At 41.2% G+C, this 26,119-nt stretch overlaps 1 protein-coding gene across 3 annotated transcripts in view; it reads left to right on the top strand.

Moving 5' to 3' along the window:
- The window catches only part of DEPTOR (DEP domain containing MTOR interacting protein), a 74,977-nt gene that overhangs the window by 21,467 nt on the left and 27,391 nt on the right, over positions 1-26,119 (top strand). For all 3 annotated transcript variants that reach the window (XM_048940834.1, XM_048940836.1, XM_048940835.1), the window contains 3 exons: positions 7,183-7,361; positions 9,394-9,517; positions 14,661-14,839. In XM_048940834.1, the coding sequence (XP_048796791.1) occupies positions 7,183-7,361; positions 9,394-9,517; positions 14,661-14,839 (482 nt within the window). The remainder of the gene's footprint in view (positions 1-7,182; positions 7,362-9,393; positions 9,518-14,660; positions 14,840-26,119) is intronic.

The raw sequence follows: 26,119 nt of genomic DNA, 5'->3' as shown, positions 1-26,119 counted from the left end.
GTACAGATGTGTTCGGTACTGATGGGCTTTGTGGGTGTTTTTGGGTCTGCTGTTCCTGGCAGTGGGAGATGGGTACTGGGAAGACCCAGTTTGTTTTTGAGGAGGTCTGAAGCCTCCTGGATGCAGTAAAAGAGCACAGCAAGGTCATGCCCACCTTTTCCCCATGAATAAGTATAAAAAAGACCTCAGTCTTGGTGTATAAGGGATTGTTGCTTCTTGATTCCCCTAACCCATGAGGATGCAACAGGCTTCCAAGAGAAGGATTACAACCCAGCCATGCATTCTTGCACCTACAGTCCCTTGCGTCCTATTGACTCCAGCAGCATAGCCCTGCAGTCCAGAATCCCGCTCTACATTCTCCGATCTGTTTCTGCAGGTTTCTGAGAGGTAGTGACAGTAGTAATAGTTGTAGCAGGAGGACATCGGCTGTTTAACCCACATTTGCCCTATTTAGCATTTCAAAGGGTACATTCCGTAGCACAGATTTCACTGTTTGGTTTCATTTTTTTTCATTTTCACTGACCGTTCACGAATCTTATGTTGTTCCTTCCTTAGACTTCTGTCTGTGAAATATTTTCTTTATTGAGAGTGACTTTTGGCAAAGGTCCACGAGAATTGGTGGGCTTTTGATTACTCGTGGAATCATAGGACTGTAAAGGTTGGAAAGTGCACTTAGTCTCCATTGTACTTTTTGATGTAGTTAGCCTAAGAATATCCTTGCAATGGAGACAGACTAATAATGTGAATAAAACCTTGTTGGTGAATGTAAGCAAAGACAGCTTGTTCTAAAGTGAAATGTGTACTGTTTCCTTTGGGAATCCACATAGCAGTATCACATGGACCTTCACCTGAATGCGTTATTCTCATGCATGCATCCCACCTCATCTGCACAAGACAAAGGGGGTAGCTGATCTCTAAATGTACCTGAGAGGAGGCTGCAGCAAGGTGGGTGTTGGTCTCTTTTTTTCAGAGTTTAGCTTAGACATCAGGAAGAATTTCTTCTCAGAGATGATGGTGAGGCATTGGAACAGACTGCCCAGAGAGGTGCGTTAACCAGCCCTGGAGGTATTTATGAGATGTATGGATGTGGCCTTACAGACAAGGTTTAGTGGTGGACTTAGTAGTGTTAGGTGATGGCTGATCTTATGGGTGTTTTCCAACCTAAGTAGTTTTATGATTCTATGATAAACACAGGTTTGACCTTCTTATGGAGGGGGAGGTCTGTGAGCTTCTGAGATTTAAGAGCTTCCATTCCAGTTGGGGTGGAGCAGGCAGATTTCCCTTTCCTTGTGACTGAGGCATGTGAAATAACAACTCGCCTACACTTCATGTTTTCTTGTTTGTAAAACCCAGTTTCATGCTTTTGAGTGAGGCAGAGGTGTTCAAGGCTAAAGTGTGCAGGCAGTTAGAAGCGTTAGTTGTGAAAAGTGAAATGCAAGTGAAAGGACTTGGCAGGCAGGGAGATTAACAGCTTTACAGCTTCATGTGGACATGAGGAGAAAGTGTCATTAGAACTGTAGCTTTGCCAGATACTGAGTTTCCCTGCTTCCCTAAGAAGAAAGGAGAGGTGATACTTCTGAATTATCTTCAGGCATGGGTTTATCACAGTGTGAATACAAGAGTAAGGGAGTCAGCAGTCTTCTCTGCACATTCCTTTGCCTTATAGGGTCAAACCAAACAGAAAAGCCTACATAAGTTTTCCCAAACTTGACATAAATTTTATCTACGAAGCATATTTACATTCATTGTTTAATCAACAATATTATGATGTGCTGTTTTAAATGAAGACCAGGCACAAGGTCAGATTATTGTACCTTTGAGTTTTAAGAACACAGCTTTGGTTTTGTAAGCAGTCTTCAGTTTTGTGACAGATCGGGACAAAAACACAGATCGCATTTCCCAGACACACAGTCTGGAATAATCACCATGAAGGCTCTGGGTCTGAGTTTCTGGATTGAATCTGTGGGCTGAAAGAGTATCTCCAAGAAATGTCATGTTGATTTCATCCTAGACCCTGCACCAAGCCAGCATTGGATCCCCAGAGCTTGTTTTGACCCCTGCCCATGTCAGAAGGGCATAAGGAGTATTTGGGACATTGCTGTGCACTCTTGGTGACCTTATTACCTTCTCAACTTATACAAGAGGCAGCCCCAAATGCAGATTGTTGTTTCTTTGGAAGCTTTGGGTTTTCCTCCTCTGTGTGCCAAGAGACAGTTTATGTGAGATCCCTATCTGGCTCTGTGCTCTGGCTTCTCCTCATGTTGATTGTATAGCTGTGGGCAAAAACAAAAAAAGCAGAAACAGACACGCTGATAGGAACTGATAAATGGAGATTCTTTGAAGATCCCCTCTCTAACCCTATTTCAGATGCTAGTTTCTTCTTTACCACAGGTACCAAATTAGAAATATCTTCATCCTATTTCCAACTCTGTGTTGTAGAGGGTGTTTTAGCTCCTATGAATATCAAGTAACAGAATTAAGTGATTGCAGAGCTGAAGCATAAATAGAAAGAGGAACAGCAGCAAACTGCTGACATTTCAGCTGAAGCTTGGCAAGCCCATCTGGAAATGCTTGTCCCAGCAACACAGATCACATTTGCACAGGACCTTCATGGTTGCCTCTGTGTACAAAGTTTACATCATCATTGACCTACTTCTTTTTTTATGCTGTCAGTGAAAAGGCAGAAGAGTAATGTATAGGGAATTATAATTCTTAAGTATTTTGTGTTGTTCTGTATTTTCCCGTGTGTGTGTGTATACACAAACTTTGCCATATGCTCACTTACTTTGTATGAACAGAGTCTGCATGTGACCTGTGAGTGCTAACTTCTAATGGGAATTACACTCCTATGTCACTGAAGCTCCTTGTAGAATGCCACTCTTGAGTAAGTACCTACCCTGTGCTGCAGACAGGTCATATGCTGATGTTGAGAAAACACCTTCAGAAAAATGTCAAACTTAGTGACTTCTGAGATACAAAACTTCTCTATTTTCAACAGAAAGGTTTCAACACAAGTATTTTTAGTTAGATTTGCTAGGATAAACATAGGGACTGCTCAGGGATATGATTAGCGGAGAGTTGTTAGAGTGGTATGGTTAGGTTGTGGTTGGACTTGATGATCTTTAAGGTCTTTTCCAACCTGAGTGATTCTATGATTCTATGACAATGTAGGATGTACCAGAGAATGGCAGATGAACCACTCAGAAAATTACCAAGAAGAGCAGCAGGCTTTTTGTCTTTTCATGCTTAGAAATCAGGAGTGGATGGTATTCTGAAAGATATTAGCCAAGTGCAAGCTGCTGACCAGATGGAAGGAGCTGGGTGAAAGGTTTGGATTGTTAGTGACATCACTACTATCTTCAGCCATCACAGTGGCCTTCTTTGGGGTTTAAAAGCAAAGTTTTATTCATGTGCAGTCACTGTCTTTGCAAAATCCCATTTGTTCATAGAGAGATGCAGTAGACTTCAGAAAGCATATTTCTCCAGTGGGAAACAAAATGCAAGTTTCGTGTAGCTGAGAGAGCAGTTTCTTCCCAAAGGAGCTCCTGACTCTTCCTTCCTTAAGCAAGAATTTTGATTTTTCTGTTATCATGACTTTTCAGACAGTTGGTAAAGAAAATGCCTAATAACTTCTCAACAAATAACATTGTTCCTGGCTAGTTCTGAATACACACTGTGAAATGGGAGCACAGTGCTCTGGGTTAGCCTTTTCCAAGCTACACAGGAAGGAGACACTTTCGTTTGGGGCAAGAATCCCTGCATGTTGTTCATTAGGAGCAACTCCTCCTTACACAGGGCCCTGAGAAAACTCTTCTGGCATGCATATACGCAAATACAGGATGTCTTTATTTGTTGAATATGAGCCATCGATATCAATCTGTAAATACTAAAGGGTTGCATGTGCCTATTTCTGTTCACAGTTCTCACATTGAGTTCCACAGGTAGTGTAGACTGTGGTCCCAAGTAGAAATCTGGCATGTTACCTTGAATAACATAGGGAGTTAGGTAGGGATGTTACACTGGTTTACACCACATTTTTTTCTGGAGTTAAGCTCCAGACAGTAGTCCAAAGGCTTGCTGAACCAAGGTTTCCCCCATCACTCCCAATTGCTTGCCCCTCCACTTCTGCCTCCTTTCTCCTCAGACTGCTCAGGTTTGGTAAGGGAGTTAATTTTCCTGAGCAGCTCTTGAGAGAAACTTCCAGCAAGAGAAATATGCCTGATGTCAAGTGATGTCTTTTCCAGCCATAATGTGGATGAGCTGACAAAATGTGATTAACGTTCTGTAGAAAAAATCCTGAGGTCTTCTGATGAGAAGCCTCTTTCCAGATGCTAAGGGGTAAAGAATTTAACACTTCACTTGATCCTTGGTCCCAGTGTAGGACTGTTTTCTCTGCCACAATTTTTTCTCCTTTTTATCCCTTTTGATTTGGCTCCTGATAAATATGGCTGAATACTGACATATTTATAGAATTTCTTCCTAAACCTTTGATTTATGTACTGCAATATTAACTCAATAACTTAATCTGAGGTTGTTATACTTGTACTGTACACTAGGCACAATTTCAATTTACTGAACTACTTCGCCTCCATAAAGTTTGATTTTTAGCTGATTCATTGACATGAGGAAGCTCTATCAGAGAGAAGGGACCAGGGAAAGTATAAGTTTTTCTTTCTGATCTTTATTTAAAAAAAAAAAAAAAAAAAGAAAAAGGAAATAATCCAATAGGGATACAGTGGCTATAAACTGCAGAATAATTTCCCATTTCCATTTGGAAATTGTGTGTAAATATATTTTTTTATGCTATCTTGAGGCTTATGTGATCATGTTCTGTTTGGCTTAATGATTTTGTGGCCTCTTAGCAAATTTGGAACCACATTAGCAAGTGAGTGAAGATAATTAAGACAATGAAATTTCTGTGAGCTATGGGAATATAAGCAAAAAGGTATTGAGAGAGGCACTGTAATGCCCAGAGTAAGGAAGAAGGCTGTAGTGAAACCATGTATCTTATGGCATGTTAGAGAAGTTAAAGTAGATATGAGTCCACCAATTGAAGGAAAGTCTTTGGTCAGAATTTAAGACATAAATACTCAGTTGTGATGCTCTCGTCTGCTGGCTTGTTTATGGAATACCATAGCCCTCTTGGCACACTCTAGCACAGAGTTTGTGCAAAGAATTTAATAGAACAGTTTTCCCCTTTGTGTCAGATGAGCCCCGTTCATTCAGACTTACAGCAGTGACTGAAAGATAGGTCAAGCCATCTACATACGTATTATATTTCTATTTACATATCATTGTTCTTCTATTGTGTAGCATACGAATTGATGAACGTTAAAAAAACCTGAAACATATTTAAAATGGAAAGCTCAGTCAGAAATAATGATAATTGCACATTCTATAATTAGAGCTGTGTAGGCTTTTCTTTCTAAGTATGGCAACAGCTGCTAAAGCACATCTGGAAAATATTCCTTAAGCAAAAGATATTTTAGCTCAGAGAATTTCACAATGCATGTGGCATTTACCATTACTTCTTTCCAGAATCCTAATCTGATTTATTAGTGTTTTTAATACAAAAGTATTCATTTTTTTTTATGCTTGCAAAGTATAGTTTTGAATTTCTATTATTGATTGGACGTTCCAGTACTCAAAGCCGAACGCTGCACAACAAAAACATGGCTATCCTACTATTTTTAGGTGGAAGTCTCATCTACTGCCATAGTAACATTGTCTTTGCCAATTTCAGCCAAGTAATTTCCTTTTATTGGATTTTAAAGAGAAATGTTTGTTTCATGCTGGAATCACAAGGAGAGGACAACTGGTCTCTTCTGTGCTTCCCTAGACTCAAGTTGACACTCTGCTCTACTTTCCAATTTGAAAACCAGAGATAGTTGTACCCCCTACCGTTATTACAGCATTACTTGGCACTTCTTTGAAGTCAGCAAGAGTATTTGCGTGAAAAGACTCTGGGCACTTTGAAATGAGTGACAACATTTCTCTTCATGGTAGTAGTACAGGAACTGTGGTTTCTGTATTTTCTTCATAACCGAGGTACATACAAGGCACTGCAAAAATGGAATTATTAAATTTATTAACAGAAAATGAAAAGAAACAAACAAGAAAACAGAAAACCTATTTGAACTTTAAAAAATGTATATCCATTAATTTATTGATAAAGATGTTACTCATTATGTTTATTTGGAAAAAAAAAAAAAAAAGCTGAAATAAAAACCGTAGAATCATAGAATTATAGAAACATTTGAGTTAGAAGAGACCCTTAAAGGTCATCTAGTTCAACTCCCCTGCAGTGAGCAGGGACACTACAGCTCAGTCAGGGTGTTCAGAGCCCTGCCCAGCATGAGCTTGCACCTTTCCAGGCACTGGGCATCCACCAAATCTCTGGGCAACCTTTGCCAGTACTTCACCACCCTTACTGTTAAAAGTTTCTTCCTTATATCCAGTCTAAATCTCCTCCATTTTAAAAATAAAGATGTAGAACTCTAAAGCCGTTACTGATCTAACCAGGGTTTTGCATTCTGACCCAAGCATCTCAAAAACAGCCAATCTATTTACTTTGAACATGATGATGAGATTTTGCAGATAGATAGCATTTACCAACAGTTTGCAGAGTGAGATATCAGTTTCCCTTAGTTATGAGTAGGAGGCAACTTTTTTTTCTAGATAACATTGTGTTGAAACAGCTTTGTGACTGAATTTTAAATCTCAAATGCTGCGCTTGTGCAGCTGGAGGCAAAATGCAGTTACCCAACCAATGAAGAAACTGAGAAAATGAATGGTGTTAAAAAAAATCTATGGCAGTGATGCTGAGTGACATGGAACACATTAGTGGTAATGTGGGAAAATTAATTCAAATTTATTGACAGTTTAATTGGCAAACAGGAAGCATTTAATGGGCTTTGTATGCTCTGCTGTTCTTCATTTCCCAGTCTTTTCCACAGGACAGAAATACAATGTTCTCAAGTATGAGGTTTGACATGGTAACAAACGTTTTGTGTGCATTGCCTGGCATGGGTGGAAGGCTCTGTTCTGCTGCACCCAACAACTGCAGAGCATTTCTGTGGAGCAAGGCCTGGGTGGGCCTTCTTGGCTCAGCCCTTTTCTCAGTCTCACTGGTTGCAGAAAGTCTTTGTACACCCAATTCATGGGTTGATTTTGGACCCACAGGCTCCGACTGCATGAAGAGAAGGTCATCAAAGACCGGAGGCACCACCTCAAGACGTATCCCAACTGCTTTGTTGCCAAAGAGCTGATTGACTGGCTGATTGACCATAAGGAGGCCTCGGATCGAGAGACAGCAATTAAACTTGTCCAGAAGTTATTGGATCACAGCATTATCCATCATGGTAAGTGCAATATCAGCTCTAAGCTGATATAAGCAAGCAGAAATCCACTTTGTGTTCTTCACTCAAGTATAAGATAAGTAGGTTCTGATCCCTGCCAGGAAGGGGACACCTGGCTTGAAGGGTGCTGCCCCACAAGGCCCTCTGTGTCCCCAGGGACACCGAGAGGCAATCAGGGTGAAGAGTTGTGTTCCTCATGTCAGGTACAGGAGGAAAGTCCCTGCAGACTGTGCTGCTGCTTCTCTGCCTCCCAAGCATCCTCAGCTGGATCCTGCCCTCACCAGTGCCTTCATCACCACTGCCTGCCCTTTCCTCCCCTCCCTGCTCCCCCTGCACAGCCCCTTTCTCTCTTTCCAGCTGAAAAACCCATCTGAAAAATAAGCCAGCAAAAAAAAGCGTCATCTTTCTCACAGGGATTTGTTCTCCAACTCTCTTCCTCGCACCAGCTGCACAAACATTTGTGCTGCTACAGCTGCAAGAGTTAGATGTCTGACTGCACCCTGATTAATTTTCTCCTAAACTTGCGTGTTTGAGACCTGTTCCATTCAGCGCCTTGAATGACAATTTACACTTATGAAAAGGAGGCTACCAAATCAGTGGCAGCATTTAGTTGCCTTTTAGTGCACAAAGAGGCTGGAAAGCACACAGACAAAGAAGATCCAAGTCCTCTATTCCAGGCGCATAGTATTGCCTATTTCAAGAAGACAAAATGTACCATTTGTTTCTTTTTAAATAGAAAATAGAGCAATTGCTAGCAGATGACTGTTGAATTTGTGCAGAGGTCACTGTCTGTGCAGGAATACTGCTGCTATCAGCCGTGCATTAACAACACCTTAATTAAAGGAAGAAATGCACATACTAAACGTGTGCCACTTCTATAGCTTCTGCTCAGCTATTAAATTAAAATTCTGGGTTGTTATGGAAACTGGGATTGACGATAGATAGTTAAAGAATAAAGTAATTACAGGGTATTCAAATCTGACTACTTAATCCTCTATTGAGAAAATGTCGGTGAAGAGTCGCATGGATGCCTGAGTGTCTTAATTTAATTGAGCAATAGATATCTTATTGCTGAGTGCTTGTTTAAAACTTTAACAGCCTTCAAATGTTTTTTGCTTTAGAATCCAATTGCACACTCTAGCTTTGATAGAAATTATATACATGTGTGTGCATGTGGATCACATGAAAAGGAGGTGCCTGTTGAAAATTTTCATCTGTTACTCTCAAAGTTAATAAAATGGTTGGTGAAATGAGTGAGGGCTCAGTCGGGTAGGTTTAATCAGTTCTGCAGGATGCTCAGAGCATCCTTTCCATACCAATGCCAAATGGAAGCGGTGCCAGCCACTGCTCCTGTGTCTGTGGTGCAGCAGGCGAGCCCAAGCCAGTAAGCTGACAGCTCTTTGCAGCACCTTGCATGGGCAGCCTTCCCTTTCCTTGCTTCTGGCATTTGTAGGAACCCACTGACATTTGCTCTCTTGTAAATCCTTACTTAGTATTTCTCAGTGTGTTCCTATTGTACCTTCCATTTGCTAGCTGGCATGACAGTGTAATTGAGATGATTTTAAGAGGGCAGAAGGCTTTGGTTCTAACTGATCCTGCAGTGAGTCTCAGCTTTCCTGCCACATGGTTTAACTAATACAAGTAACATTAAGCAGTTTGCCAATCTTTAAATTATTGGCTGCTCTACAGTGGTATCTTTTAAACAGTTTACATCAAAATGTTTTCCAGTTATCTAGCAGATGGATGCTTTGTTGCCATTGGTGTCCACACTAATACTCATGAAAGTGATGAACACGAGTCCCTCGTAGCTAGAAATTTTGTTATTTTTCTGAAAGCCTTCTTCAGTCTTTCATCATTTATTAGAACTTAAGGTTCTAATTTATTTAGGTTGTACAACCTAATGTATTAGGCTGTACCCTAAGCATAGGGGGCTGGGATCCAATCATGCTTGCTTTGAAGTTCACCAGTGAATTTGCTAAATGGATTCTCAACCCTTTAACATCCCTATGAAGATTTTGTTTATTTTATGTTTCAGTTTGTGACGAGCATAAAGAATTCAAGGATGCCAAACTGTTCTACCGCTTCAGAAAAGACGATGGGACGTTTCCACTGGATAATGAGGTGAAGGTGTTCATGAGAGGACAAAGACTGTATGAAAAGTACGTTGTATTCAGTATCCATCAGGTGTCAGTAACAGTGCTACAGGGGGCAAATGGGTGTTTTCATCTGATTTTCATGGAATAGAGTCATAGAGTTTTGAATATCATGCAGAAGTTGTGGCTGTGAAATCCCATGGCTTTATTTTGTAACCCTTCTTTCTTTCTTTCCCATATCCCTTTCAGTTTTCTACCATGTTCACTTAAAGCATTTTGTTTATAATGAAATGATATTTTTTTATGTTCTCATAAAATGACACTGGAAAACCCAATGTAAATTTAAATCCTTGCACTATATTTTATAAAAGTAGTCACAAATGATTGGCTCTGTACTCACAAACCCCACAACTTTAGTACATCAAAATGTAATGACCAAGTGGCTGAATATCTGTTTAGACTTCACTGGGAGTTATGATTTTATACAATAAGTGAAATTAAAGTTCACCATTCCAGACTGCAAAGCTTCTGCATCATAGAGATTACACTAAAAACAGTTGCCTGAAAAAATAAGCCAAGAACATCTAATTAAGATTTGAAATTAATGATTGTTCTGGGATACTGAATATCTCAGTGGATTACTTCTGTCAGATAACCAGGCAGCTGAACTATACTGCTCAGTCTATAATAAATGAGTAAGCAGAAGGCTGATACCACAGCCGTGAACCCCCACTGCACAGCCCCTTATTGCTAGTGCGTCCCAGGGTTTCAAACCAATGCCTACCCCTTCTAGTTTCCCTGCACAAGAGGGCAGGTGCAGAACAGGGGAAGGCTGCCAAGAGCCAAGAGCTCAGAGCTGCCAGAGGATTGGGTGTGCTGTTGGAAGTGCCTTCCAAACACTTGGCCGGCTCTGCAGCTTTGTGCAAACTGGGGGCTGGGTATCTTTACTGGAGCTCTAAACGTGGCACCAGGATAACGCCAGGTTTAAAAGCTGATGATAATGTTATCATCATGATGGTGTTAACAGGTTAGAAGGCTATAAGCAGCAATCTGGTCAAAGAGCAGTTAATCTGAAATATGTATTTAAAAAAAGCAATCGTAGATGTTGCTCCTTTTGTTGTATCTGCCATGCAAATTTTCCATAATCGTGAATATTAATGTGAAAACAAATCAGGCAAAACACAAGAAGATAAACTGCTGGGAAAAATTACTCATTGGATACACAGAATGATCAGTTGAAATGCCCTGCTTCAAAATCTCCTGTGCTCTACGTAGCACAGCATTTGCTCCTGCAGACTGCAACACACTGCCCCCAGGCACTGCCTGTGTTATGGAAAGTTGATTGGTGTGTCTAGACTGCAACCTCATGTCAAGTTCTAGGCTTCTGTGAGCAAAACAGTTTTTTCTTGGTGAGGCTGGTAACATGCCTTGCATGAAACCAGCCAAGGCAGGAAAAATTGTTCTGCCAGAGTTTCTACTTCCATCCCCATTTCTCTGTGTGAGCAACCATCCCCAGACCAACAGTGTCCAGCTTGCCCTACATCACACCTGCAGAACAATGTTTATAATGGTGTCCATCTTGGAAAGGGAGCTAGTGCCAAAAGCAGCACCTATATCTAAGTATAACTCATCCTCATGAGGTGGTTGCTCCTAAGCAACATATCTAAAAGGTTTTGAAACTTTTAAAACCCATCCCCAGTGCTTGACATAATGTAGATTAAAAAATACATGGCATTTCAGCACCAGGCTGTGACAGTCAAAACTAGTAAAAATTCACCATGGATCACTGGAAAATTTTGTTCTATTTGTGGAAGATAGGGCTGCATACCTGGGCTGTTTGGGCTTCATCTTAGCTTTTGCAGCAAAGCCTGCTGGGCATTACACTGATTTCATTATATCCTTCTCCATGCACACCTATTAGCAACACCTTTTCAGTTTCATGGGTGCATTTTAAACTCAAAATCTGATGCTGAAAGTCAAACTAGTACGGAAAGAGTTTTGCAGTGAAGTATGGGCAATACATCTTTTCTTACAATGTTGGGAAAGAAAATACTAATGTAGCATAATTAAAGTAGTAGTTTAGAGGCAATAATAGAGGAGAAAGTGTTTATGTACAGTTGTGAAATCACTTACCAGCACATTCAACTTATTTATCAAAATGTCCATAGGTCTGATTTCAAGAGAAATGTGACTATGACAAAGGAAGTCTGTCTGCATACAACATATTTTAGAAGTGTCTCAGCCTTTCAGTTAATGCTGCCTTCATTAGGCTTTGCTCATTTAGGATAGGCATTGTAATACTGTTTCCTACACTTCTCTGCCCATCACATCAGGGCTGGAGTACTGTTACATTCAGAAGCCAGCATAGTTTGTGCTTGCCAAAAATTGCAGACGTTACTCAACATCACTTGTGCAGATTTTTACCCTAAATGAGTAAACTAAGCAAAAATATTTAAGAGGAGCAGCAGACTCTGTTACATGGATAGAGGAGCAGATGGCAGGTTCCCAGCATTCAGATAGCAATGAAGATGCCCTGTCCTCTCCCTGGGACGTAGGACACCAGGTCTGTCCCCAGGACAAGGAGCAACCTTCCCCTGTCCTTTTGTGTAACCATAGAGGTCCTTGTACTTTATACTCTCCTATTCTGTGGCATCACCTCATTTACCTATTGTGAATGTCTTCCGTGGTTGTACTTGCCTAATTAAAAGGTTTAAAATCAATCTCTGACTCTATCTTCCCTTCATTTCCACTGAAAACCATAGATAGCTCAGATTCCCTGCACATAAATGCAAACTTTGGTAATCCTTTGTGTGAACGTGCTTTGAGCTTTAAGTTTCTAACTAGAGATGAAACATAATGGGTTTCCTATTGCTTTAAGTTTCCTAGAACTCCCTGAAGAGTTTGTTAGGTCCATTGACAATATCAGTTTTCATATTCTGGAGGAGGGATTGAATATATAAGCATGTCTCCTGATCAGCAAAATCCTGCAAGTCTTAATTGAATCCAACACAGACTTTTCATAGGTTTTTTTTTTGTTTGTTTTGTTTTTAATTAAGTTGTGCAGGCCCCATATTTTGATTATGTTTGCAGTTCTCACAGGTGTAGGCCAGGTGCACAGGACTGATGTGTTTCCGGTGCAGTCAGTCTTAGGAAATACACATCATCTCATGACATTGACTTCAACTGGTATTCTCAATCAGATTTCACAGTGAAAGAAATGAAATTTTATGCTTTTGCTTTCAGGAAGTCATTCACATAATTCTGAGACTGTTTTGACATCATTTTCATTTTACCTCTTCAGTGGTCGACTCAAATTTAGATAAAACTAACTTAAAACAACAACAAAAAAAAAGGGTTGAATTTCGGTGTTTGGCCAAATACATTCCTTCCATGTAGGACAGCACAAGTTTCAGCAAATAATGTGCTTTGACATGAACAGACTCATAGTTCTTTGAAACATGAGAAAATGGAAGAGATGGAGGCAGTTTCCAGTTTTGACCAATGAAAGACCAGGCTTTTGGCCGATGGTAATGGGTACCATTTTGTTGACAGCAGTAAAGTTACAGTGATTTACTTCAGTTAGCAATGGATTACAGTTTCTGGGTTTGTAAAACTGTCAATTTGTCGTGTCTGTTTGCTCACAAGCCCAAATCCTTTGCAGTGCTATTCTGGGCACACGCAGAAGAGTGTGAAATGTCAAGCTGAGTGTTTTTCCACTTGATATTCTTCCAGTTTTATTCTGTGGCTCTGTAAAAATCAAACAATTAGCATCTCTTTTTCAATGAACTTCATCTGCTGCTTCAATGAGCTGGTCAACTAATTATAGACTCATCAAAGAACAATTAGCTTAATCCTCAGGATTTTTTTGTTAGGTGCCCACAGAGCCTGGGTAACCAGCTTTGGGTAACCATGCAGCAGATGGTATGAAGAGGCATGATCTTTGGGTTTGCATTTTTTTCTGGGGGGAAAATTCTCAGTGAGTGAGGGACAGTTAAAGATGGAGCCTTGGAGCTCTTTCTGTATTAAATGTGCTTAGTGTGGGAGAAAGAGATAAGTTTTCCATGGATGGGATTGCCCACCTATGGACCTACAGGAAATTTAAACTTCTGATCATGATAAGGGCCAAGATTGAGAGCTTTTCAAGTTTTCATGCTGTAGGTCAGTTTAGTTTCCAAATACTTGGTGAAGGGAGAAGCCTTGCTAGTCTTACATGGAAAAACCTCAACCATGCCATTCTTGAACTGTTATTCTGAAAATCTTACCACTAGTCTATAGTAAATAGAAAAATTAGGAACAGGAATGAAATTAGTGAATAAGGAATCCATGTTGCTCAGTTTCCCAACAACAGAAAGGTGGATTTCTGTATTCAAAGAGTGATTCTCATTTCTTTTCTTCCCAAGAGTTAAGCTTACTTTTGCATTAATAAAATACTGAGACTTTTGTTTTGGTTTTATGTTGCACCATTTGTTTACATCACTTGAATGGAGAAGAATTTTCTTAGCATTTAGGCTACATAACCTGCCTGTTGCTGGCACATACTGTGTTCCTCTTCACTCTGCAGAGCAGATTGAGGCATGGTGGCTCAGATGTGAAAATGTTTTCAGGTGTGCAACTTTGCTGGCTGCAGCTGCATCCTGGAGTGCTGGAAGCCAGACATTTACCAACCACCCAGACCACAGAATTGCCTTTTCTCCTTCCTCTTCAATTTTTCTGCAGCTGTTGAAAAGCTTAAGGGGAGGATTTTCAAAACCATCTAAAAAACTTAGGGGTACAGTCCTGCTACCTGTAAAAATTAATTAGGAATTTCTGAATACATTAATTACAGTCTGATGTTTTTAGGTTGATTTTATTTGAAAATGGGTTACATGTTAACTTTTAGAGACGCTAAAGAACTAAATATGGGAAATGTGAAACTGAAACCCTTTATTTTCATGTAGAGAAAAAAAGGAGAAAGCTTCAACTTTGTACTGCGGTATAAAACCTTAATTTCTTGTTTGAGATGCTGCAATTCACATCCTAAGTTTAGATTGATGGCTTGAGGAAAGGTTTAATAAGTCAGAGAGAAATTCACGTCTCTTTGCTTGTGAAATTCTTGTGAAATTTGCCACAAGGGATCTGGAGGAGGCTGTTTTGGGGTTTTTTGTTTTGTTTTGTTTTGTTTTGTTTTTAAGCATCGTTTTCCTTACCAATTTCTTCCCCTCCAAACCAGGTTGATGAGTTCTGAAAATACTCTTCTGCAAGCCAGGGAAGAGGAAGGGGTCAAGTATGAGCGAACCTTCGTGGCATCAGAGTTCATTTACTGGTTGATCCAGGAAGGAGAGGCCACGACACGGACTGAAGCTGAGCAGCTCGGCCGCAGGCTTTTGGAGCATGGGATTATACAGCATGGTGAGATATTTACTGCTAGGTAGCTAAAGCTATGCTTTTTGGAGTTCTTTCTTCAGGCAAAGTCATGTGAAGGTGCTTTTGTCTTGCTGGTCGTGTACCAAGTTCTAGATAATTTCAAGTTGTTTAATGAAAGGGTGGATTTTTCCAAAGCTCTTTGTCTTAGTTCTGAAAATCCTACGTCAAGTACAGAGGAAAACTAGAGTTTGGGGATATATAACAATAACAAGGATGTGGATGAAAATTAACACTTTTGTGCTTTAGTAGTTAATGTGTAGAATTTGTTATCAGCAGTAAGTGTAATTGAGATAAATTGCTTTGTGAGGATCACATAGGGATTAGAGCACCAATAAGCTACATTCTCTGATTGGAGTGAAAATGACAGGTTTTGTGTTTCTTCCTGCTGAAGGACAGAAGCAGAGCACTGGGGTCAGAAAGCAAGCTTCTCTCTTGGTCATGTTGTGTAATCTTTCTGGTATGCTTGGTTAAAACAGAAGGTATCGCTTTCAGCTCAAGTGTTACAATGTTGGTCCTGGAGGCATACATAACTCCTCTGAGGCACAAATCTGATACTTTGTTGTGGTCCAGCACAATGTGACTGCAACTTTTATCAAAGAGGTCCCTCTATCAGTGGTGGAGGAGAGTTTTCTCACTGTGTGTCCCTGATTGTGAAACAACGAACACCCTTGGCATTAAAATCCATTTATCTTACTGTCATCATCTATTCTCAGTGCAAGCTGCAAAGAACTGGACATTTTCTCCCATAAATGTACCAGCATCACCCACAGAAGTGATGAAAGGGGTGCTCAAAGACAGCAAAACAGACTGGTGGAAGCTGCTAGCAGTGCTGTTTAGTGCACAGCAGGAAAGTAATCAGATCCTGATGTTTTCAATGTTGTCAAATCAACACTAATTCTGACAGGGAACAAACAATTCACACTATTAACAGGCTGTTAAGTTACAAGGTGGTAGATTGACTCTGTAGTCTGTTGCTTTGTGAGATAACCCAGTCTTAAGGAATAGAGAAAAGATGGCATATAGTGACCTGCACGGTTCCTTCATGGTTGTGATCATGCTCACGTTATCTTTGGTTTCCGATTACTGGGAGCTACTGCTCAATGTTTACAGTAATCACCCTCCAGTTCTATAATTACCCTTCTGCTTCCTATGATTTATAGGGTGCCAACTGCTTGGGGCTTGTTGAAGAGGGAAGGTATTCCACCTCTCCTTGTTATAGCAGCAATGATTTAATTCCTATTTTTACTGGAGTGTTTTCAGTGTATTATATGCAAGGTAAACCACCTTGAAAAAGATAAAGAATAAAAAAGACAAGAGTGAGGCTGACGCTGCTGTTGGCATTTTTGCAGAGGAAATAAAGTCAGGACTTGATACATAGTGTGAAGATGGATTCACTTTTCTACTGAAATCTTTGCAGAGCTAAGAAAGTCAGGATGTGACACTCATTGCAGATCAAACATTGCTCTCATTGAGCCACTGGCAGGGAAGTAGTTTTGTCTCTGTCGCACAGGGTTTCTGGGGAGACTTCTGACAGTGCTGGCCTTGCTTATCATGTGGGACTGCCCTGCCCACATTTGAAGTTTTATCGCCTGCCCATCCTCTTCTAACGTCAGCATCATGTGCAAAGCATCCTGTTAGATCTGCAAGTCATGATGTGATGATGACAAGGGGGCTCTGGGAACTGTCTGACTGACTGTTGAAGGAAGTCACCTACTTGCCCTGCAGTACTGTTGTCTTCCTCACTCAGCTGTTTATGGGCAGAGGCAGCTCAGTGAGACCAGCTGAGGAAGCTGGAAGTGTAATAAACCTGAGTAATTTCCCTGAGATTTCTCTTTAGTAGATGTGCTTTGTGCACGCTTCCAAACAGATTTCATTCTCCTCTGCATTTCACAGGAACTGTTTGTCCAGGTAGCATTAGGAATATTGGTGACAGATAACTGCTGAGCTGATGGGGGATTCAACTGAGCAAGAGGATGTGATCTGTGCCTTTTGAAGGTTTATGCAGTGTCTCCTTTCTCTAAAAACACAGCTCCAAATGAGACCTCACAGTTCTCAACTGGGGATGTAAACCTTAACATGGTGGGGAATGGTATTCTCTTTTCTCCACCTTTCTGAATTCTAAGTCCAGTTACCAAAATAAAAATGGTATTTTCTGTCTCTGAATGCAGCAAGTCCACTTCACCACACTGTGTTCCTTTTGTTGTATTGCGTCAGCAGTCCCAAAATGTTACTTGACACTAATTGGCATGCTTGTTGGCAGAGTCAGCAGAACAGCTCTTGACGGAACAGGAGTGGAGAATGAAACATTTTTCTGCCCTAAGGGTAATCTTTTGCTAACAGGATTGTTTGATATGCACAATGTGGAATAAAATGAAGCTTGCTTTACTATTCTTATTAAGTATTTATTACCTTACCTAATGCAATACAAAGTAATAGAAACAGCTGTATCAAGTTGCCGGTCTCCATAGTAATTTTCCAGCCACAACTGCATTGTGCAATTTATTTTTACTGATCCTGACATTCATTGCAATTACTCAGAAAAGTTGTATTTTGCAGCTGAGGTACTGTAGTCAAAGTAGTTTCCTGTTGCATTTGCCTTCACTTTAATTGCTCAGACACCAACCGGGTTTCAGGCAGGAAACAAACACAGATGCTAATTTTAAAAAGGAAAACAAGGATTTAAGAGGGCTTGTGTAAATGCTGTAAAAACATCAGACGTTTTGGTTTAAAAATAATCCTCCTGATCTCTTTGGGCATGTATCACTACATATATTTCCCCTTTCATAAATGAAAATGATGAAATGTGCTCAAGTGCTGAATTGTTTCCTTTGAGAATTCTACTGGTGCATACAAATGGTAACCCACAAACTGCTGTTTTCACAGATAGGAGCCAGATGTCCTTTCCTACGAACTGATACCCCCAGCTATCAGGGAATAAAAACATTATAGGTAGCAGGGCATTGTGCACTGTACATTTCTTGATGGCTTGTGTTGACAGTGTACTTGCCAGTAGTTATTATTCTGCATTTGTGAACACTGATGGTCTTTGCCAGAATACAGGAATGAAGATTGTGGGAGGAATTATAAACATGGCTTTGTGCTTGTGACAGCAAGGACAAAAGGGGCACAGAGCACGTTTGGCAACTGTATGAAAGCTCACTTCTAGTATGCTGAGGTACATGGAGCTTTTCAGTGTTAACAGGTAAGAATTCCCTCTAGGAAGGTGGAACTTTCCTCATTCTTCTTAAGAGGGAAACAGTGGAATGGATTAACTGCTGTGGTCAAAATTCACGTGCAGTAAAAGGCAAACTCTGCCAGCACTGGGATAGATCAGAAAAAACCAAGAGTGGGCTGGAGCGGGCAGAGCATGGCACAAGCATCCACGCACAGTCACAGAAAACAGAGATACTGAGATGTCCAAAGAGGAAAGAGGATATGCTTGGGGTTCTTTCTGACGTTGTTTTTGGGTCTGTGCCAGTTGGTCATGGCATCTTCTGTGGTACTTACTCTGCACCTATAGCCTCAACTGCAGAGAAGTGCTGACGCAGACTAAGCTCTGTGGTCCTCCTTCCAGGATTGACTGGGTGCAGACCCTTGGGAGGGTAAAGAAACATCTGCCTATCTTGCAGATAAAGAAAACTTTAAGGTCTGGAATATCAAAGTATAAGTACTTTCCATTTTAAAAATCTGATTAATAACAATAAGAGGACTTATCCATTGTTAGCATCTTCACAAGATGGATAATTACATTTCCCCTGTGGCAGCCACCAAACATTTTGAAACCCTTTTCAGTATTTTGTGGTGTTTAGACACAGGGTGCTTGTCCTGCAGGATGCTCTGTGCAGTGTGTGCATGCGAGAGGTGCATGGTGGAGCAGCAGTGCTCATCCTCCCATGCCAACTCACATTCTGCCTCTTTTGCTGTTGCTATTTTCTAAGCTGCTTCTTGCTTTTGAGTGCATGTGCTTTGTGTGATTTCCTCTCTGATGCACTGGATGTGACGTCTGCCCAGCACCTTCCCTAGGCAGTGACTGCAGCATGGTTTAGCAGAAGTGGTTTGCGTTGCCACTCCCTACCTGCTGTAAGTCAGCAGTGGGTCTAAATGCAGCTTCCCAGCCCTGGACCAGCAGAGGAACACATTTGATGGGTGTTGGAAAAGACATGGTCTTTGCTTTCCTGAATGACTGAGGGGTGGGAAGATCTCTTTTGGAGGGACTGGCTAGCAGATACCTTGCTTGAAACATCTGATTAGTGCTAGAGTTCTATAATGATAGTAAGTATGTATTAAGATGTCCCTGGCATGATGTTCTCTCCCCCCCAGTAACAATACCTTTTAGGTTAAAAAAGTTTAATTGGACTCACCAGCCCTGCATATATAGTGCTTAGCACAGAAGCAGGTGCTTGCCTTCTCTGAAGCATTAATCCTTTATCAGCAATACTCCACTGTGCAAATTACTTTCAGAGATGAAAACAAACATTTTATAGTGACTTAGTGAGAACAGTAAATATTGACATATGCTATCTCTCTGTCTCTGTGGAGAGGTCTTAAAGCATGTGTTGGACTTTCTCTATTCTTTGTGAGGATTGCATATCTTTATTCAGCAAAATTACCCTTAACAAGTTGATCACAGCATTTAGCACCCAGATGTATGATGCAGTTAAAAGTTGCTTAAATTGTGAAAGTGAATTAGATATCTAAAAAGTTATTATTTCTTTTGCTCTTGCTGAAACGTTCACCTACAATTTCAGTAAATTGTAACAAGTCACACCTATTCTATATGCTCTATTGCTTATGATTAGTCAACGTTTCTTATTTCATTATTGAAAATTTTCCATGTATGTGAAACATAGACCTCTTTCTTAATTTGTGATTTCACTGTGGAACCCCTTTTCTTGAAATTACTAATTTTTGTGAGCAATTTCTAAGTACCACTGAACCATCTCATACGTCCTTGACTTAACTGGCCATAGATTTCTTCCCCCAAAGTTAACACATGGATTTTTGTGTATTTTTTCAAGTTAATCTAACAGCTGGAGCCTAGCAGGTGTTGTATTCATTCTGTACAGTCCTGAAAGCATTCAGCCTATAGAGTCTTTATCTAAAGCAGGAATGTGTTTGTTTCTTTGAAAAAGACACCCACATATCTATATGCTACAGAAATAACGTATGAAGATGCCTGTTCATATTAACTACCAAATTCAATCTTTCTGTCAGAGAATGGGTTTCAGTTTTTAACAGCTGCAACACAAAAAAGATACCCAGATGGGCCTTTTCAGCTTCCCTTGCCACAGCCTGCACTTTCCATACTTTATTTGGAAGCAGAGAAAAGCAGTTGGCTATGTTCTGTAAACTTGCTAAATTAAAGATGATAAATCCTCATACACAAACTGAAAAGGCTGATGAAATCAGTGTGATTCAACAGCAGCTTTCCATTCTAGTGTAAAGGAGCATGGATTTGGAAATAGACTGCAAACCTGCTGGAAAGAGCAGATGTATATAGAAACATTTTTTTGTGTACCTATTTTAAGGCAGCTAAAATAAGATGCTAATGCACTGAGCAGAGCACACAGCTTTAATAGAAGCTGGTGACTTCTATTTCAGCCCCTGAGGGATTTTTGAGACCTATGTATTGTAATCCTGATGTTTTGAAGGCAGCTTAAAAGTTGCCTGGATATTTTATTCATTGCATGATTATACCATATTTCATAGAAGCAGCTCAGATGGTTTGATCACTTTGTTTTTCTGGACACTTGTCAGTTGCTTGACATGCTCACTGCCTTCACCCTTAGCTGGGCTGAGCTGGAACAGCTCTCTGGATTCCATATTTCAGCAATAGGATCAGCCTTACAGTTTTATAATTACAGTGGGTGCAGTTCAAACTGAGCTCCATTCTCTGCTCCTAGTGAACTCTTCATAATCCAGATGAGAAAACAATCCCACGTAGTGCAGCTGCAGGGCCAGGAGCTGGGAATGCAGGGTGAGTGCATCCACAGGTGGGCTTAACTACAGTCTGCAGAGTGTACTTTGATCAAAGATGGAAATGCAAGTGCTGTATTTTTGTGGTGCAGAGAATCAATGTCACAAGGCTGCCTGGCTGGACATCATGCTGCCTCTGCCTTGACTGGAGGGAGCTCCAAGCAGGTGGAATTCATCCATGTGTAAAAGGAAACCAATATGAATAGGTGCCTTTATTAAAATGGATCTGCAGAAACCAGATTAGCTTTAGGAAAACAGGAAGAGAGGTGGAAAAAACATTGTCCAGTGTAGAATGAAGTGTCCTTTATTCTCCCCTGCCACATGTGTGTCGGTGCGGGCCAATGAGCAGCACTGGGGCAAGAGCAGCTGTGAGGCCATGCTGGTAGTGCTGAGCCAAGTGAGGCTAAGGCAGCAAGCTCAGGGCTGGGCAGATTGCCTCCTCCAAGCCTGAAGGCTCCCGGAGCCAAAGTGGATGTACACCTCCACTGCTTTTCTGCTAAGAGATAGAATCATAAATAGAATCATAGAATGGCCTGAGTTGAAAAGGACCACAGTGATTATCTAATTTCAACCCCCCTGCTGCGTGCAGGATCACCAACCACCAGACCAGGCTGCCCAGAACCACATCCAGCCTGGCCTTGAGTGCCTCCAGGGATGGGGCATCCAACAACCTCCTTGGGCAACCTGTTCCAGTGCCTCACCACCCCCTGTGTGAAAAACTTCCTCCTAATAAAAAGCTCTCCTAATAGAAACTGAGCTGATTTGTTTCCTTCCCTTCTAAACGCTCCATCTGCTTAGGAGAGGGAAGTGAGGAAGCAAAGGCAGCAGGGCTGGAGGTGAGCCCTTGCCAAGGGGAGGGGCAGGGCATAGCCAGGACCTCCCTCTTGGCAATCAGCAGCCCCCACTCCTCCCCATGGCCTGCCAGAGGGCTTGGTGTTGTTTCACACCATTCCACGTTTGCTTTCAGTATGATGGGATGTTTTGGGGTAGAAAGTTGTGCATCCTTAGAGATCAAAACTGATGTGGTCTTCTGAGACATGCAATGGGAAAGGACAGAGCACTGCAGCCAGTAGCAGGGGAGGACCAGAGCGGTCTCTTGCAGCTTCAGGCCAGGTTTATCTCCACTTTAATAGAGCAAACTGTCTCACTGGAAAGCTAAAATCTATTTCAGGATAAACTGGAATTACTGTCTTATATCAAAGGACTTGGAAGTGTGCTCTGTGCTGCTGGGAAGGGTTCAGTGCTTCTTGTGGCCTGAAATAGGAAAAGATCTGAAATATCAGTGCTTAGAACTTACGTACATTGCCAAAACTTTTCTAACCTTTTAGCCCCAGCACAGGCACACACTCAAACTAGCACATGCTTAACTGTGTCCTCCACTGCACTGGGGAGAGCAGCTCTTCAGCTCCTCCTCGACATGAAGGAGCCCTGTCCCAGTTGAGCCATGGGCCTGGGACTGACAGTCACTGACAACTTCATGTTTCTGGGGACAAGCAGAGCAGCTGGGTGCACTGCAACACGGGGTCTGCTGGAACTGCAGCATTCGGCTGCTACAAAATGTTAATCACCGTGCTGGAGATGTGCATGGATTATCAGCCCTTGAAATCATGGAGAACTGAGGTTGTGGGAGGGATCTGGGGAAAGAGCCAGTTATCAAGATGGTTTGATTTTTATGGCATGAATCACACCATTTATTAAAATAGGGTTTTTTACTTTCTTAAGTCTCCTCAGTTCCATGCAATTGACTTAAATCTCATGTTTTTATCTCTGCTGTGTATCAGCCTCCTTGCAGAAGAAAAGGCCATTTGGGCCCTGTGTAGATCTCTGGATTTTGTGTTGGAATCAGAAGCTGAATAAAGATTTGCATGGACATTGCAGTTTATAATTCAAATAGTTGGACAGAAGCTGTAGAGCAGCCAGGCACAAGGACTGCCAAAGTTGCAACATCAGATGTTCACAGTCTGAGAAATGCCAAAATAAATAGGCTGATTTTTCTCTCTTAACGGTAATGCAAATATGGAATGGCCATCTAAAAACTTTGCTGATGAAATTTGAAAACTATGGATAAATGAGGCAGCATACAAATGATTGAACTCTGTTATTTAAATGGTCAGTATTGGACATTATCCAAGCAGAGGTTCATTTTCACGTAACTCGGTAGAGGGTAGTTTATAGGAAATGAGAATATCAGCACTGCTTGTTGGTGTGAGACAATGCAGTGCTGGGGAAGGAGGATGCACAGGGCACCTAGATGCATCGTTCTGAGTCTATGCTTTTAGCACAGTGTGATTGTAGTCACCACTGCTAGGGGCTGAGGTGTATGAAAGGACAACTGTAAACAGAAGAAGGGGAGTGATGCTGTAAGGATGAGCATTTTGGCATTTTGGAAGATCTGGGTTTTAGTTAAGATAAAGAAGCTTTAAGGGGAACTGGAGGAAAAGTAAAAAATTAGCCCTAATTTAAGGGGCAATCATAAGCGATTCATCACTGTGAAGTGATGAAGCAAATCAATGATATGTTTGAGAGTTGCTTCATCACTTCACAGACTTCTTTACGAAGTTTTCTGAAAGGACCTTATGTAACTTTCCAGCAAAGATGTTACAAATTCCAGGGATTAGAAGCTAAATGTGTTCAATCTTGAGTTAAGTCTGTATTGCCTGGCATGGAAAGTTATGGGAACTGCTCATGAGTAGCCATTGCAGGCTGCTTCAAAGGAAGATTAAACTGTATTTTTGTGAGATTAGAAGACAGTTTTATAATTCTGCTTCTGGGAGAAACGTTGTGCCCTGTGTCTGCAGGAGATTAGACTGGTGAGTTGTGACTGAATCTCCAAAGCTTGCCAGCTGTGACCATGAATTAATGTTCATACCCTGCTCTCTTGGACCATTTTTATGATTTTGGAGGTTGCCAGTCGCCATATATTTTTTATACTCCTTGGTACAATTTATTTCTGTTGCATAAAGGGCACATCGTAACATGAATGTGTTGACACATGAGCAATGATGAATTAAAATGGAATGAAACAAAACATGAAATCACCCCACACCTTTCTCTTTACATCACCTTCATCACGTACAAAACCAGATACTGATATTTTAAGACAAACCAGAGTGGGTGCGGGTTTCTCTGTGCTGCGCTGTGAAGGGCAGCGAGCTAACTGAGGAGCAGTGAGATCAGTCTTTACCTGGCAGCAGCAGCTTCCACGAGAGGCACAGGAGCCTAAAGCACGAGCCTTGTCAGCCTCAGACACATTATCTGCTGCTGCCTCTGAGTCAACCCTCGAGGTAACAACCTTAAAATTACCTTTAAAGAAGTCCCTTCTGAGCAAGTCTGTGCAGCCCTCCAAGCTTCCTGCAGTTGGCTTTGAAAATGTTTCCACTCCCACTTTTCTGTGCTGATGTCAGCAAAATGCTGGCTGCTGTGGCAGGGGAGTGAGCACTCCTGCCTGCTCTGCTGCCTCTTGGCCAGAGTGTACCAAGCCCAACAAAACCAGCCTTCTGTGCTCAGCATCCAGCATTCACATACGTGGGGCTTGTGCCAGCTGCTTTCCCCTAAGGCGAGGGCATGCGTGTCCATCCAGGAGCACTTCAGAGACAGCACTGCTGCCTGCCTCCCCCTCCTCGTGAATAAATCAGAAAGCTGGCAATCCACACACATACAGAAGTCCCATGGGTCACACCAATAAATTTTGGTAAGATATTTTATTTGATGTTGAAGGTACAAGGTTTGAGTTAAGTATGCCTGTTTATTTTTTAAGATTTAAGTATTACCTTTTAGTTAAGGAACGTGCATAGTTACATAGTGCTATACAAATGCATCATTTGCTCAAAATGAGGCTGCAAGCTGTTGTTCCAACATTCTCATATGAAATGTGAACTATCAGTAGAAATGAAAAATTAAACTATGAAAATCAATGAGCGCTCCACGCTGATATTACTTGTCATAAGCACTAGGGCTACAAAACATTTGTCATGCAAATTACATACAAATATACTACAACACAGAGTAATTGTTCTCATCTTTTCTACTTACATTCATTTATCGCATGAAAATTCACCCTTCTGTGGAGCAAAGTAGTTACAGGAGGAATGAATTATGCCAGTGTAAGACCTAAGCTTCACTATTCTAAGTATGTGATGTTACAGTATTTGAGTCAAAACAGGTATTGCTATTCCAAGATATGCTCCAGTGTCACAGCATAAAATAGACTCTGTTATGTAATTTCATGGTCAATAAATATTCTCGAATTTGAGTGCTTTATTATGTCTGCAACACAAGTGTGTGTTGGTCTCCAGTTATCGTAATTTCTGAAGACTGTCGAGCACTTCAGTGAATGGCACAAACAGAACTGAACTGTTTTACTTAGGAGCAGTGGTGTGGTAATATTTAAAATGATCCAGAAGCCATGCTGATAGTTGTCAGATGGCAGACAGCTGGTAGCAGTAATTGTGCTTCCAGGTGAGTATTTGTAGGGCCCCCTTTCATTAACTATTATGAACCCAGTCTCAGGCTGACTGTGTGACGCTTGTTTGTTAAAGTTTCGGGCAACTCTTTGAGATGTCAATATGAGAAAATTAAAAAAACGTGGTTTTTGAAAATTTGCTTTGAGTTATTCTAATGCTGCGGCCTTATATTACTAGAATAGTTTTACTTGTTGTGTCAGTGGTCTGAAAGTGAGAGTGTTGGCTGGGAGGACCTTCTTATTAACTCTGCTTCTGCCAGCAAATCCTTTTGTGAATGTAGGCAAGTCTCCAAATCTCTCCTCCCCTATTTCCATTCTTCAAAAATAGTGATTGTCCATAAGTGCTGTTTTATAGTATTGTGTGCTATGTGTGTCCAAAGCAAGGAGCACAGCAGCAGTGTGTGCCTGCAATAATTAATTAAGGTGTCAGAATGCAGAAATCAATTGCTTCTAGGGGTAAATGGACTTAGTGAAGCTGTGTGGCCCCCAGAGGGTACAAATGGCTGATTTGAGGAAACAGCAGTTTCAGCCTTGAAATGAAGCCCAGTAAAGCCATGTGGCACTGGCTGTTCTGATGCTCTCAGAAGGAATGAGCCGGGGTAGGTACTCCATTCTGTTGTGTACATAGTGCTTAAAACATCACAGTTTGGCTGCCTGGCACATCCTTTTGTCTTTACTCCTGAAACAAAGGTAGAGCTTCACAAGAGGAGCAAAAGCAACGTTGCAAAGAGCTATGTGCAAACTGCCAGGCAGCCTATGGCACACTGTGGGACTTGGGCAGAAGGTCACTATGGCAGCTTGGACATGAGCACATGCCATTTGGAAAG

This window comes from Lagopus muta, chromosome 3, assembly GCF_023343835.1.
Source record: "Lagopus muta isolate bLagMut1 chromosome 3, bLagMut1 primary, whole genome shotgun sequence".
Classification (NCBI taxonomy): Eukaryota; Metazoa; Chordata; class Aves; order Galliformes; family Phasianidae; genus Lagopus; species Lagopus muta.
The sequence above is the reverse complement of the archived record's forward strand: the minus strand, read 5'-3'. Positions and strand labels throughout refer to the sequence as shown.